This window comes from Vicia villosa, linkage group LG4 (assembly GCF_029867415.1).
Source record: "Vicia villosa cultivar HV-30 ecotype Madison, WI linkage group LG4, Vvil1.0, whole genome shotgun sequence".
Classification (NCBI taxonomy): Eukaryota; Viridiplantae; Streptophyta; class Magnoliopsida; order Fabales; family Fabaceae; genus Vicia; species Vicia villosa.
This window is the reverse complement of record NC_081183.1, coordinates 141889472-141905465: the sequence shown is the minus strand read 5'-3', so window position 1 is coordinate 141905465 and position 15994 is coordinate 141889472. Positions and strand designations below refer to the sequence as shown.

The following is a 15994-nucleotide window of genomic DNA, read 5'->3' as shown; positions in this document are numbered from 1 at the left end:
ACTAAAAAACACAGAACTCAGTAACAGAAATCAACAACCACAAAAAGTTATTCCATCAAAGGCAAAGTTTACATGTTGCACATCTCTCTTTCTCATTTCTAGATCACGTTTTTTTTCACTTTTTCTTTTACTTAAACAAAACAAACCTCTCCCTCCCCATTTATCTTTTTATTCTCAGTACTTTTAATCAAAACAAAATTAGTACTAAATTGCAGTAGTGTTGACAGTGCAGTTAGCAACACTATCACATTTTCAGATTAACTTATATTAGCTTATCTACTACTTCAAACACTTGTTGAAAGAGCCAAAGAAAACGCACATCTCCATAATCTGTTTTCAAAAGCTATTAATCATAGAGAGCTTATTATTGGAATAAAGTTGAAAACAACATATAAACATATGATCCAAACATACATTTATTGAAATAGCTTAAACAATAAGCACTTTATTAAGCTATAACAAATAACAACGAATCAAAAGAACTAGATCTTATAGTTATTTTATCGATTCAGGCTATATATAGTTTTATGTATACAATGATTTTATCGACATAGAAATATAATCTTGGTGCAAATAGAATCTTGTGCAAGTTTTTGGAATAAAATAGGGCCCTTTTAATGGGGCCAAAAAAATTGTATTATGGAAAGGGCCTAACATTTTAGGGCCTAAAATAAATCTCCAATAATAGGGGCTTAATATATTAGGGCTTTGATGGAGCTAAATAAGTGGGGCTTTCAAATATAAGGCTTATTTGACAGCTCTAGGAATCACCAAGAAGATGGGTGGATAAAGAAATTTCCTTAAAAAAATTGTCTACAAAAGTGTTTAGGCATTTTCCAATCTTAAAGAAATTTCAATCACTCGTTAAATCTAAAGGTTGTTAATTCACTCTTGGCGGATACTAAACTTTAGAACCGAAAACAGAGAATAATTTCTCTCAAGGTTTTTGTCCTCGAACATAAACCCTTTCTTTTCCCCCCTTTCACGCTTGCTCCTTTTCATGGCACCCTCTCCACTATACTAGCAATTTTATCTTCAATCTTCTGTATTTCACAGAACATGCGTTTTCGTTATCCTCACGCTGTAACTCCATTACTAACCTTCCCTTCAAAACTCTCCACTATGAACACTCAAACCCTCTCCAATTCCACACCATTCCCAAACCTCACAAAACCCCTCTTTCAAACGCACCACTTTTTTCAACCTAAAAGAGGATTTTTCACCGTTTTTTGTTCTAAAACCTCTTCCAAATACCCTCCGACGCCGCTTAAAATCAATGGCTACCATGCTACTTCCATTGTTAAGTCTACAAGATCAGGTAAGGTTCATAAAACAGAACAATTTTTAATGTTCAATTAGTTACGTTACTGAATTTTTATTGATATAATTTTTTTGGTTTGGAAAAGTTAATTTGGATGAGAGTATGTTGGATGCGAATATTGATGCTTTGAAGAGGAAGTTGGAGGTTATTGGAATGGATGCTGAAATTTGTGTTCCTGGTCAACAATATAATCACATGCTTTGTCCTGAGGTTTTTTTCTTTCATCATTGCCATGTTTCTATTTTCTGTTATTATATGCAAACTTGAATACTTTTTTGGACATTATAAGCTTTTCAAATAGAATTTGTGAACGGGTAGTGTTTTTTTATATGCTGTGGAAAGTTCTGCAATTCTATTTAACTTAGCGCGGTAACTACGAAAAATGTTGTGTATATTTTGATTATCACGGGAGACTTATGCTTGCATAGCAAAATTGAATATGGTTTCAGTTGATGACATTTGCTAACCAATTTGAAACGGAAGGAATGTGAGGGTTGTTTTTCGTAAAATCAGTTTGCAAAATGAAGTTGGTTCAAAGTTTATGAAGTATATACTTTGCATGATAACTGCCCTAAATTTTACATTTTGTTGTTTTTCTTTACTATAAAATGTTTTTTTTTTTTTTAAATAAGAAGCTCTGGTCTGAAATTTTTGATCTAAAGACAAAATTGTAGTATGCTTTAGTTTATGTATTGACATAAATACAGAGAATTGTGTCTTTGTCAATTGTTATGTTTCAAGTTTGGAATTGAGTAGAGGGAGTGGATTATTCTGTCAAAACGACAGTCCCAGAAAATTTTGATTTGAAGAGTGTGTATTATTATTATTTTTATTTATTACAAATTATAAACAACCCTTTGGAATGTGTCTTGCAGCATGGATCCCATTTCACACGTTGCAATGCAATTCAAATATGTTATCTGTTTTCATTCTTGTGCGTTTCTTTCAATATTGTTTTTTGTTAGTGCCAAGGCGGTGACACGGGAGAAAGAACCTTTTCCGTTATCATTGCACCAGACGGGTATCTTACTTACCTTTTCTCATAGTCTTGTCTAGTTCTATTTTTAGCGATCTGATTCCACTCTGTTTTAATAACTGAAATTTTGAGTTTAGGGGGTCTGCTGCATGGAAGTGTTTTCGTGCAAAGTGTGGTTGGAAAGGCAGCATTCAGGTTAGATATTTTGTTTTTTAAAACAATTTTGCAAAGCCTGCTTAATACAATGGGATGTCTAAATGTTAGTCACTTCAATTTTTACCCTTCTGTTGTAGGCCTTTGCTGGTAGAAATCCATATTCTACGGCAATGACTCAATTTATCCCAGCGAAGAAAAAAAGAGAAATTAAGGAGGATGAGTTGCAGCTAGAACCACTTTGTACTGAGGTAATATATTTCACCATACTTAATTTTGTCCATGTTTTTTTCAAAACTATGGATGTGCATTGCTCTGTGGGTAAGATATTACTCATGGGAAGAATCTGTTGCATTTGCTAAATATCTTATCTTGTTTCATACATCTGAGTGCATGATTCTTTTACAAGAAATAAAGGTTTCGTTTCTTTTTAAAGGACTGACACCCACCCCTCCTTGCTGATGATGCCTTTTAGAACTATTTTATTGAGTTTCTTTTGGTAATCAGAGTCGTTTATATTTAGTCATGACCTGTGTTTAGGATACATGCCGACTTGACCATGCATTACTAAAACAACAAACTCAAATCTGTGGGCCATTTGCTAATTTTCAGACAAGCATTTATTGAATAAAGTTGATATTTGATGTGTATCTTGCTTTATATATTTTATACTCACCATGTAGAGTTTCAATTTTATTTGTAATTTGTAATAAATTTGATAATGTATTTGTTCATTTCAAGCAATATAGTGAATACAACTTTATTTGCCCTATTTCAGCTGGTCGGATATTTTTCAGAGCGCTTGATTTCAATTAAGACTCTGAAGAGGAATGGTGTCAAGCAGAAAAAATATAAGGATGATCAGGTTCACTTACCTACTAAAATTTGTGCTTTTTTGAGTTGCATAGAAAGTTACATTTTAAGCTGGCAATAATCCAGTTAGCGATCTAGATAAGCTAGCTGGTACTGTTATCAAGTCAAAATAAATTGTACATATGGTTGATGATAATCAAATTAAGAATTTAATATTCTTTATATGAACATGTATCTTCCATGTTTTATTAGTTCCTCTATATTCCTTATTCCTTATTCATTATATATTTTTATTAGTTGATTTCTTTTATTGAAAGAGAGATCCAAGAGCAAACATTCGACATATATTTACTAGAAAATGTTCCATGGTAGACGTGTAATAATTTTGAATTTGGTAATATGACGGATACTGGTTATGCCACCTACAAGCTGATAAAATGCCAATATTTAACAATAAGGACTTAACTGGTTAGAATTCACTTGAAAAATATGTGGTTTTGTTGATCCATCAGGCATTAATTTTCCATGATTTCTGTTTAACAGAGATGTGACATTGAAGATTTTGAATATACCCATCTTATACTTACTCTTTTACTTAATGAGCGACTCACCAGTGTTATGATTGTTTTCGCAACATTTATTTTGTAGATTGCTATTGCATTCCCCTATCGTCGTAATGGAGCGCTTATTAGTTGCAAGTACCGAGATATCAACAAGAAGTTTTGGCAGGTATAAGCAATCGCTGATACTGCCCGTAATTGAATTGAGTATTAAAGTTAATACGTGATATTTATTTCCTTAAAAAAGATGAATTAGCATTTGTATATCTATTTATTTGTACTTTATTGAAGACGAGCGAGCATATGATTCAAAAAATTCCCTTCACAGCTCTAGTTTCACATTTATTCCCTCCGTCAACTCTCTTTTGAGGACTGCATTTTGTTAAATTGGATATGTTCAATAAGCATGTGTCTAAATCCATGAAAAGATAAGGTCTCATTTGACTAATTGTGTGCACATATTCATTTACAAGTCCTTCACGGCTTGATTGAATATTGCAATGTTAGTTTGAGCCCTGCAACACTCATCCTTGGTATGCAACAAGAACTCCCTTATTATCTAGAGCCTACTTGTCTTTTCTTGGCACTTTATCATATGCCCTTTTCAAAATTCAAATAAAAGAAAACCATTGGATATTTTTGTTCCTCTGGTACCTCTCCATCAAATTTCACTAAATGTATATTGTTTCCGTTGATGATCTCATTTGATATAAAACCAAACTGTTTTTCTGACATGTGAGACTTTAGTCTTAATCGCAGTCAAATATTTGATCTCATAAGTTATGTTTAACTTTATTTTGCTTGAAATATTGTCATATTGTCTTTACTCTCAATATCTTCTGTTTTACAACTATTTTACATTTTTTCCCCTCATTTTTTTTTCTTGTTTCAGGAATCAGACACTGAAAAGATCTTTTATGGATTGGATGACATAGTTGGAGAAAGTGATGTTATCATTGTATGCATTCCGTCTGCTGCACAAATGATAAGGTTGAAAGTTTTGTTTTATTCTTATTATTTTGACTGTGTACTTTAGGTTGAAGGTGAAATGGACAAACTGGCAATGGAAGAAGCTGGCTTCCGAAATTGTGTTAGTGTTCCTGACGGCGCACCTCCATCAGTCTCTTCAAAGGACTTGCCTCCTGAGGATAAGGTCTTTTTTATGCTGAACATACTGGACACACACACACACATGTACATATATAAATTTATAAATTTAAATTCAATAATATTTTCTTATTTTTCACTCACACCTTGTTTAACTATACTGTGATCTGTTGTGCAATGTTAAACTCTGATGCTCTTGTCATAATTATAATTCTGTAAAGCTAGGACACGAAGTATCAGTATCTGTGGAACTGCAAAGATGAACTAAAGCAGGTCTGCAGTTGTTGTTATTCCACTCTGTTGTATGTACCGGTAAAAACAGTTTTTATAAACATCTCTCGTTTTTCTCTATGTTTATGTTGGTAGGCATCCCGGATTATTATTGCCACTGATGGGGATCCACCTGGTCAAGCCTTGGCTGAGGAGCTTGCACGTCGCATTGGGAAAGAAAAGTTAGCATGTTTATATCTTGATATAACTACTTCCATAAATTTTCACACAACTATTTTAGACCATCCTTGTTGTTATGCTTTCATTAGCAGATGATTTTGTTGTTTTGGGATTTGTTTTCATTTTTTGTAGAGATGAACTACTTTCGAGTTGCTTGTGTGTTTAGTTCCAATAATTGCTTTTTAAGATAAAAGGTGTCCCTATAAATCTTTTATACTATGATGATTGTCGGATTGTCTAATTTTGGCTTCTTTTGATTCAGGGTTATATGATTAGAATGGATGCTTCCACTATTCTCTGTCATTAGTTTATTTTATTCATTTATTTTCATTGATGGGAGGAATTAGTCCCCCCTATATGTTAGTTTACCATTCTCTGTTGATTATACTGTTTTAATGACTAGTAACATTTCTGATGTTTATTTGCAGATGCTGGCGTGTACGGTGGCCTAAAAAAGGGAAGCTTGATGATTGCAAAGATGCAAATGAGGTTAGATTTCAACATGTTGCGCAAGTTCTACTTTACCTGCACCCTTCCTCTGAACTCTCTCCCACCCTACAAATCTGAAATCCCCAAAATATAGAAATGAGAAGGCATGTGAAACTTTTCTCTAGAGTTTAGACTTTATAAAGAGTGCAATATCAACTGACAATGAAAATGAATGTAACAGACATAATTGTGTTGGTTACTCTTCTTTTACCTGCTTTGTGTTTTCAATTGTTCATGCATGATTTGTGAATTTATTATTTACTTGGCTTGTTAATATGGATTATAGGATGAATGTTTGAAACATGGGAATGCAGACTTGAAGTTAGAATTAGGCTTATACATTTTCATTTCTGATGCATGCCACTTGAAGATGTTTGTTTGTAATTTTGCTTTTGACAACCGTAGCAACCTTGTAATATATTCGCAGGTTCTCATGTATTTGGGCCCCGATGCATTGAAGGAAGCGATTGAGAATGCAGAATTATACCCTATACGTGGATTGTTTAACTTCAGAGATTACTTTGATGAGCTTGATGCATATTATCATCGAACTTTGGGATATGACATTGGTCTCTCAACTGGCTGGAATAATCTGAATGGTTTATACAATGTAAGGGCCGTTTATTTAATTTCTACATCTCCTTACTATCATACTAATGTTGTAAATTGTAGTTGGAAGTGAACACTGAATTTTAATTTCAATTCTGATTAGATTCTAAATTGGTTCAGAATCTTAAATTTTATGTTTGTGTTATGCTAACTTAAATGCACGGTATATAGCTTCAAACTATTATTTACTAAATGAAAAGTAGGATAATGAGTGGCATTGGTATTATTTTTTTCTTCTATTTTTAAAATGACTAACTACTATGGCGTTACCATTTTCTTGCACATCTTCCTATATTTTTTCCAACTAAAACTTTTAGCTTATTATTATTGACCAAAACCCCTACTTTGGTTATGCTTCTAAATAGTGATATGATCCGGGATGAGAAGATGGACTCGAAGACACAGTTAGCACATAAGTTGTCTAGGTACATAGTGAGTTTGTGAAAGGAAGGTGAAAATGATTATTAGTGAAGTGGCTAAGTAGGCTAATAAATAGACTGCCCATTAGGGTTAAATAATGGGATGTTCTCTTTATTTATATACGAGGAGAAATTCTTAGTAGTTTAAGAATATGATGGAATAGTTTGCTAGTAGGGCCAGAGTAGGATTCCTCTCTGGGTTGGAGCTCTGCACTGGGAGTAGTTAGAGAAACCCTCTTACAACTAGTATTATACTGGTCTATTATCAATAAAGTATTATTTATCTAAGGTTGCATAATTTTTTCCCGTTTCTTGCTCTGCAATTTCTCTTGTTTCGGTTAAGGTTCCATTGGTTTGTATCAAATACCCTGTAGGACTCAAAGTCCACTGACTAAATTAACTCGGGATATTGGACATGAACTGGCTCTATAAAACATATTTTTGAATCCTACTATTATTTGAACTTGAAGCTTTTGTATAAGTAGACCTTTGAATCAGTTAATCTTGTTAACCTTTTGTATGCACTGATTTTGAGGTAGGAAACATTCTTTCAACTGTCTACAAACTGGATAAAATGTCATTCTGAATGCTTAGTGAATTCACTACACGTCAAAGGTGTTATGTTATGAATTGTGATTGCATTTAATTGTAATTTGATTTCGTGCTTGTATTCAGCAGGATATTGTATCATATGTGCATTTAGTTGTAAATTACTTTTCAGTTCCTTGCCTTTCTTTTTTCAGACAATATCTTGAATTTATAAAAAAAATAAACTTTTGGAAATATTTTTGTTATTAAAATTTGTTCTTGGCTGTGTCATTTTTATTCTGGAAATATATATTTTTTCTAATTAAATTACTTTCACCAGGTTGTGCCAGGAGAACTGACTATAGTAACTGGAATTCCCAATTCAGGGAAGAGTGAGTGGATTGATGCTCTTCTATGCAATCTTAATAAAATTGCTGGCTGGAAATTTGTACTTTGTTCCATGGAAAATAAGGTCAGTAGATAGTTTTTGGCCAACTTTTAAATTCATCTTATTTACCAAAGAAAGTGTCTTTGTAACTTTTAACCGTAACAAAATATGTCTGAGGCTTTCTGATGCATACAAAAGTGCTTTATTTGAATTATTTGTTTTTGATATGCTTCTTCATACTAACTACTCCCTCCGGTCTCAAATATAAGCAAATTTGCAAAAAAGCTCACCCTTTAAGGAGGATGTCTCAATGCATTTAATTCTTACCCTCTTTCTAATTTTACCCCTATTTTTTACTTTGGAAATTGTTGCAAATATTTAAAATGTAAAAAATTGTAGGGGTATATTTGGAATAGTGACATTGAATGTAATAAGTATTGATTTTTTTTGCTTATATTTAAGACCATAGAATTTTTTTTTTGTTGCTTATATTTGAGACGGAGGGAGTATATAATAAAAGGATGTTGTGGAGTTAGGTACATCAGAATGGCCGGAGGCAAGTCCATATAATTGTTTCCATGGATATGCCCCAAAGAATATATCTGTTCTTAGGACATGTTAGAAGAGATAAATTAATAAAAAATGCTTAACCTAAGTCTAATTTGTAATTACCAAAGCTTTTATCTGAGCTGGTTCCTTAGCATAGAACAAAAACCTCTCGCATCAAGTGGTCAAGATTGTTAAAATGCCACTCACATTCTTTGACTATAAAACATCACTACAAGGAACAGCGTGCTTGTGCTTTATACTCACGCTTGAAGCTCAAATGACTGTTTGCAAGAGTGATTTTATTTTAGGGTTGTCTATTTTCAGATTTTTCTAGATGTACCAGAAAGCTCTGACATCATATTTTTTCTAAAATATTCTTTGTTCTCTTGACTTGTTTTTGGTGGATGTCTTGTCATATAGCATATATCATATATAGTTGTATACCAATATATATCTTGTGTATTTATTCCTTAGTTTGATCTGTAACAAACGACCTTCAACAGGGAATGTTGAGTGTGCTGGATTACTGTTTCAGTGTTGATTGGCTACTTGTATTCTTTAAGGATCTGATTTACTGTCAGTTGTTGTAGGTTGGACAGAGTTAAATTATAATTGTCTACCACTGTATGTTTGTTATTCCATATTGTTATGCAAGCAAGCAATGAATGACTTTGTTTATGGTCAATTTTGAATCATTGCCTCATATATTTGTTGGACTTTGCTTTTGTTTTGATTCTCTTTTACTGCCTGTAGGTTAGAGAACATGCTCGAAAGCTTTTGGAGAAACATGTGAGGAAGCCTTTCTTTAATGATCGGTAAGATTTGAACTGTGACTTTTACCATATTATCACTCATTATTTTTGTCGGGAATTTTTTTCTTCGTAATTTGAGTGCTGGATGTCTACTCCTATCTATCAAAAGGAGGTTTTCCTACTCAAGAAAAATATCTCTGGGTCCTTCTAACCTAGTGAAATAATTGCTGTTTGAGTTTTCTCACCAAGGATTATAATGAATTTTAGTGGTTGTGCTATTTAGTGGTTGTGCTATCCTCCATTTTCTAATTCATCACCTTGCAAGTGTACTTTTGTTGTACCAAGACCCTTATATCAAGTAGTATTTGACTGTTTAATTACAATTGTTGTGATTGTTATGATGTAAAATTATTTGTTTGTCTATGTTCACTTGTTTATCTAAAATAGCTATGCTGAAGACGTCGAGCGGATGAGTTTGGAGGAATATGAACAAGGCAAGCTCTGGTTAAACGATACTTTTCATCTTATAAGGTACTCCCCCTCCGGCCTTATTTATAAGCAACAATCTTCTAAATTTTTTGATACTGTGACTTAAAAGTAGGCTATGCAAAATTTATTACATTAAGCAATGCTTATTGAAACAATCTATTACATATCGGCAATTGATTTGATTAAAATTGTACTTTTTAATTTTAAATGTAACTACTCATACTAGGTGTGAAGATGATGCTCTTCCAAATATAAAATGGGTTCTTGACCTTGCAAAAGCAGCGGTATTAAGACATGGGGTGCGTGGACTTGTAATTGATCCTTATAATGAGCTTGATCATCAGCGATCTCCACACCAGTAATTCTCTTTACAGATTTCATTCTTAACTTTGATTTTATTTTGCTTGTTATGTCATATTCTTTAGCATACTTGAAATTGTCGAGGGGATTCCTTTCAGCTACTATGAATTTGTATAAAAGGATTAAAATTCAACTTTCATTAAAATTGAAATCCTCAATGAAGTATAACTCCCAAATAGTAGGGATAAGAAATAAGGATTATCTTCTATTACACCGATTCTACACTTCAAACTGATGCATAATGATATATATAAATCTAGCTTGTTAAATACATCTATTATACTTTGTTGAAATCCCATATTAATTAAGATGTGGCCAAACTAATCAAAACAAAGTCTAAGCAATCCTTACTTTTTATGCTGACTTTTGGTGTAATGTTAGACCTAGTCCAAATTCAAAGGTCATATTAGAGTATTTTTAGGTCTAGTGTAGTCCTACAATTGTCCAATGTGTCAAATTTTACTCTAGATATCTGATCCTTGATGCGAGAGGTATTTATCGTGATTCCGCACTAGACAACTGAAGTAGTGACGTCCTTAGAAAGAATATTCTCATAGCATGGAATTAAATCTGGTGCGATTTGTTTACTAGTAAAAAAGTAGATTGATGAAAATATGCAATGCATCTCGGTTACCACAAAACAAGCTCTGTAGCAGCGTCACTTTTGATCTAAGGTGTGTTGGGGCCCGACACCAACACAACACTGACACATGTGATTCACATTCAATGAATTCATTTTTTCAACTTGTCGGTATGGACGTATCAATATTGTGTGTGGTCTGTGCTTCACAGAAAATAAGTTTCATAGATTTTGTCGCTTGAAACCTGCAGGACGGAAACTGAATATGTGAGCCAGATGCTTACCTTAATCAAACGTTTTGCCCAACATCATGGATGTCATGTTTGGTTTGTAGCACATCCCAGACAGGTTTGTAAATACGATTTTAATTTATCTATTGCTGTATTACTTTTAAAAATTTGTTATCTTGATGTTCTTGCTTCTCATCTGATAGCTGCAAAACTGGACTGGGAGTCCTCCTAATCTTTATGATATAAGCGGAAGTGCACACTTTATAAACAAGTGTGACAATGGAATTGTCATTCATCGTAATCGGGATCCTGAGGTTGGGCCTGTTGATCAAGTGAAGGCGAGTGTTTGTAACATCGTTGTCTATATTTTGGTGATCATTTATCTTTTAACTTTATTAAAAAATTATATGCTTATCTGATTTGTCGTGGCTTCAGGTTTGTGTTCGAAAGGTACGAAATAAGGTTGCAGGGACAATAGGTGATGCCGATTTGTTGTATAACAGGTTTGAAGACCCTTGCCCTTGATTATTGTGCTGCATGTATTCATTTATGTTTTGTAGAATACGTTTAATTTATGATCGTTTATGTCAAAACTTTGAATCAAGTGATGAGTGATTATTGAGGTTCTGTTTTTTGCAGAGTAAATATTTTTCAATTTTTTGGAACAATCAAGTCTGATTTTTTAGTGTAATATGTGGTGGTAACCGGTAACAAATTTACTTTCACAGGGTAACTGGCGAGTACGTGGAAGCGGAAGATTATACTAAGAAACAGTAGTCATACAAATCATTTTTGGCAGGCTTATAATTTACTGGGCGGCTTGTAGGTGTTGAATTGAAGTTATGACCTCTAAGCATGACTAAAATGTTTCCATTTTGAGGTGCTGGATGAATATCAAGAGTGGTAAATAGTAACATCATATCATTGGTTTTGAAATTTGACTGTATAATATCATAATTTTGACTTGATTATTCGGATCATGTAGTTGGCCTTTTATAGTATAGGATTTTGCAGTTATGCATTTGCATCCTTGTATATAGTATAGGATTTTTTTCGTTGCAACGACTCTTCGATCTCAAATGATTGAGATTTATTATGTACTGTATCTATTGATTTAGTCTATTGGGCAATACACGGTTAATGTATTATTGATGGTTAATTCTATAAATAACATCAAGTATAAGTGAAGTAGTGATATTTATGTTTCAAGTGTGACATGTTATGAAATTGAGGTTTCAATTGTGGATCGAAAGACATTTTTTGAATTGTGAATCTACTCTTTAATACAGATAGCTAGATTTCTGAGAATGATTCTAATGCTGGTGTGTCCATGCTCTATTTTGAACTATAGCATGTTAATCCCAACACTTAAAAAACGGAGAAACTTAGTAGCTTTATCCTTTTTTATTACCTCGTGCTACTAGATTGCTCTGTTTTTAACAAACCGGTGAAAATACGATTTGACCCGTTCACTGGTGGATTTATATAACCGGTATAATCCGTTTCATAAATGATTATTATTTTTAATTAAAAAAATTAAATAAACATTTCTTTATAGATAAGATTTTAGAAGTTAAGACCATCATACATGTCTCCTTTATTGTAATCATCGAGCTATTTATACTCTGAGACAAAGAGCATCTAAATTAAACATCATTATTATCAATTTATCTTTAATTTATACTATTTTCTTAAAGAAATATGTAATGTGTCCTGTTTTAGAATTCAAATTATACACACAAATGATTATAACATTGTTTCAACACTTGCAAATTATTATTATTTTTTTACTATATTATACATTTATAAATGTTAAATTCATATTTATGATTTATTTTATTGATCTAAGGTAGAATGAGAAATATGTAATGGCGAAAGAATGAGCTCTTTCAGTGCGGCGATGAGAGTTTTTGGTGCAATAGAGTGACGAGAAATTGCAAGATTAGCACTTCAATGTTCAAGTCAATGAGTCAGAAATATGTAGTTTGAGAAGTGAGATAATACCTGGAATAATGTGTCATGGGGCTTATATATGACAACTAGTTAAATATGCTTGCGTTTAGCTCGACATGAGATTCTAGGAGTCGTCCGATCAAATCTGATGACTGATGATGCACTAACAGCTGAAATCAAATGTTTGACTTTTAGTGAGATCACCTATTCATTTATCCGCCGAATGTATACTACAAATTAAGCCTCATAGTTGGGCCTTCTTCTTTGGACATGTGGTCTGCCCAAAATAGTTACCCTAAATTCTTGTTGATATTTGGTGAAACGATGATTAACATTGTCGGGCCGTCCTCTAATGCCGTCATATTCCGCCTCGACTAGCTGTTAGTTCGTGGAGGAGGAAAAGTTTGGTGAATTGCGACTGGTGGTCTTGGGAACACGTATATTAAAAGCGTATCTTGTAACTGCAACATTTTGCAGAGAGAACTTTGAAATTGTTCTTAACCGACTTACCAGTTAAATATCTTTTTATGTCATATTGTATTAAGTTTATTGTATTTTTTAGTTTCTCACAGAACCCCACACTTATACTAGGTTAAAATTGATTTTCGTGCATAAAATGTTAATTTGACTAAAGTCAGCCTTAATTGAATCGAGTCATGATGTTAGTGAATTGACTCAAATATTTTTGGGCCTATGAATCGACTCATGCATCCATGTGAATAAGTAATGAATTCTTGTTCAAGAAAATATTGATTTCAAGAAACATGACTTGAGTCACATTTTCTTTAAATCGATTCATGAATTTTTTTGCTTTCACATTTGTCTTCGGGAAATGTGATTCAATTCACACATGATCATGAATCGATCATGACTGAGATTTTTTCAGTTTTGTTTTTAGTCCTAGAAATGTGATATGAGTCATGGCTTTCACGAATCAAGTCACGTGACATGACTCATGAGTCATGACTCAAATCACAACATATTTTTTTTAGTTTTTTTATCATTTGATTCAATTCATTGTGCATTGTTGACTCAAATCACTTATGACTTTTTACATTGATTTTGTGTTACTCCTCAAACAATTATAAAAGACTTTCTTACATTTATTTGATTTAACATATCAAAATCAATTGAGTGATTTCTAGAAAAAGTCACCATCTCTTTCAAAAACAAAAAAACTTCATCTTGTGCATGATGATTGAATCACATAATGAGTGTGATATTGTTTTACGAGAACATCAATAAGTCTACTAGTGTGTATCGGTAGAATTGTTTCAGGTTGATTTTTGATTTGAAGTTCCATAGAAGAAGAAAATATGGCATGTTTGTTTCAGCTTTAAAAAAATGGATTTTTTCTTTGTATTTTTGAAAATAGATTTTTCAAAATCGTTTTTCAAAATATTATAAGTTTTTTTATGTTCGATTTTTCTATAATAAAACACTAATTTTGACATCCTAAAACATAAACATAGATTATTGAAGACCAAAATTTAGTCAAAATCACAATTTTTTCAAAAAGTTGTATTTCAAAAATAATTTTTATGAAAATCTATTTGAAATAGCTTCAAAATTAAGTGATTTTTTGATATCCAATTTTTTTTCATAAATAGATGAAATACCTAAAATCACATTTTAAGAATAACTATTCAAACAAAATTTTCATCTTTGTAAAAATTTTTTTCACAAAATTTTGTAACACTATAAAAATTATTTTAAAAAAAAGCTAAAATAAACGGGCCCATAATCTGTTCCAAGGAGTTGAACTGTCTCCACTTGCTTCAAGTCTTCTCAACTCGTGTTCATATTCTTTTAACTTGCCGAAAAGAGTTGACAATTACCTTTGGGTGACACTCCAAGCACATAGATATTTGGAATTTTTAGCACTATCATAATTAAAAGTAATCTTACCGAAATATTTTAATTTGTTTATTATGTGAGAGAATCTCATTTGCATGAAGGCATAAATTCTCTATACTCTATTCGAAAGAGTTCATACTTTTATGTCAAAATATTAATTTTAAACTGTCTAAAATCTTCAATTCCTTATGGAGAATTTGAAGCGCATCCGACATTACTTTACTTATTTTACAAGTGAGATATAGGTATATACATTACCAATTAAAAAAAATATAGTTCTATTTATCGCATTCAAATCTCAAAACGCTTTCTTAATCTCATAATTCTAATCTTTTGGAGGTTTTCTTTATCGTGACACCATTTACCATTCTTTTAGGGATAAAAGGAATTTCTTCGATTGCGACTCATCAACGGACATAAAAAGTCTATTGTTCTTGCTAGTGTACTCACATGGTCTCAATAATCATATGTTCTATCCCTAGCTAGATACCCATATTAAGAACAATAGTAATTTCATTTTAAGGATATAAATCCCACATAAAATAGAATTTATATATGAGCTATGTTGTTTGAATATTGAATTTCCAACACAATGGGATATAATCCAAGTTGCGTAGCCCAAGCTCAAGTTAGTCAGAGTTAGAGTTTGTAACTTAATATATAAATTAGTTAGTTGTATATAAATAGACATATTGTAATTCAATTTAATAACAACTTTTCAATATAATATTTTCTCTTATTATTATTATTATTCTCGTTCCCTCTCTCTCTCTCTCTCTCTCTCTCTCTCTCTCTCTCTCTCTCTCTCTCTCTCTCTCTCTCTCTCTCTCTCTCTCTCTCTCTCTCTCTCTCTCTCTCTCTCTCTCTCTCTCTCTCTCTCCTCACAAAAGTTCCCTAAACACTAACAAATTGGTATATAGAGCTTCTATTAAGTTCTTGATCGTGTTTTCAAGAATCACACGCCAGTGGTCGTATTTCTGGGATTGTGGGTAGTTAATCAATTGATGCAGAGATGAATGATACCAATGGCATTCTGAATTCTTCTAATCCTTGACGGTAAAAATTAGAACCGATGGAGCAAGCAGATGGAGTCTTTGTTCAATTTTTATGAAACCGTTGAAGCGGTCAATAATGGCGTCCATGAGCTTGCTGAAAATGAAACTAATGCTTAGAGAGTCAGTCACAAGGATGCAAAGAAGAGAGATTTCAAGGCTCCGTATTGTATTCTGTCGATGGTAGATGCAATGAATTTTGATTGGATTTCTCATGCTGAATCGACGAATGAGGCATGAGATATTCTTTTCAATTATCACGAAGGATGCGGGAAGGTTAAAAATGTCAAATTACAGACTTAGTGAAGGAAATATGAATTACTGCAAATGGGAGAAGAAGAAAAGATTGATGGCTATGT

General features: G+C 32.6%; 1 protein-coding gene across 1 annotated transcript; it reads left to right on the top strand.

Moving 5' to 3' along the window:
* The first annotated feature begins 888 nt into the window (after nt 1–888).
* On the top strand, nt 889–12000 carry LOC131595337 (twinkle homolog protein, chloroplastic/mitochondrial). Its single transcript, XM_058867662.1, has 21 exons — nt 889–1318; nt 1407–1531; nt 2287–2342; nt 2435–2492; nt 2591–2701; nt 3229–3315; nt 3912–3992; nt 4716–4781; nt 4860–4976; nt 5156–5203; nt 5297–5382; nt 5809–5869; nt 6297–6479; nt 7766–7897; nt 9116–9177; nt 9562–9645; nt 9830–9961; nt 10795–10891; nt 10977–11111; nt 11209–11276; nt 11502–12000. The coding sequence occupies exons 1-21, from the start codon at nt 1060–1062 to the stop codon at nt 11548–11550; spliced, it is 2097 nt and encodes a 698-aa protein (XP_058723645.1). The 5' UTR covers nt 889–1059; the 3' UTR covers nt 11551–12000.
* The last annotated feature ends 3994 nt before the right edge of the window (nt 12001–15994 follow it).

Bases quoted from the DNA above. Each gene is read 5' to 3' on its own strand.
- LOC131595337 (XM_058867662.1), top strand. From the start codon at position 1,060: ATGCGTTTTCGTTATCCTCACGCTGTAACTCCATTACTAACCTTCCCT. The intron at 2,702-3,228 runs GTAATATATTTC...GCCCTATTTCAG, and splicing joins TAGAACCACTTTGTACTGAG to CTGGTCGGATATTTTTCAGA. The intron at 4,782-4,859 runs GTATGCATTCCG...TGTGTACTTTAG, and splicing joins GAGAAAGTGATGTTATCATT to GTTGAAGGTGAAATGGACAA.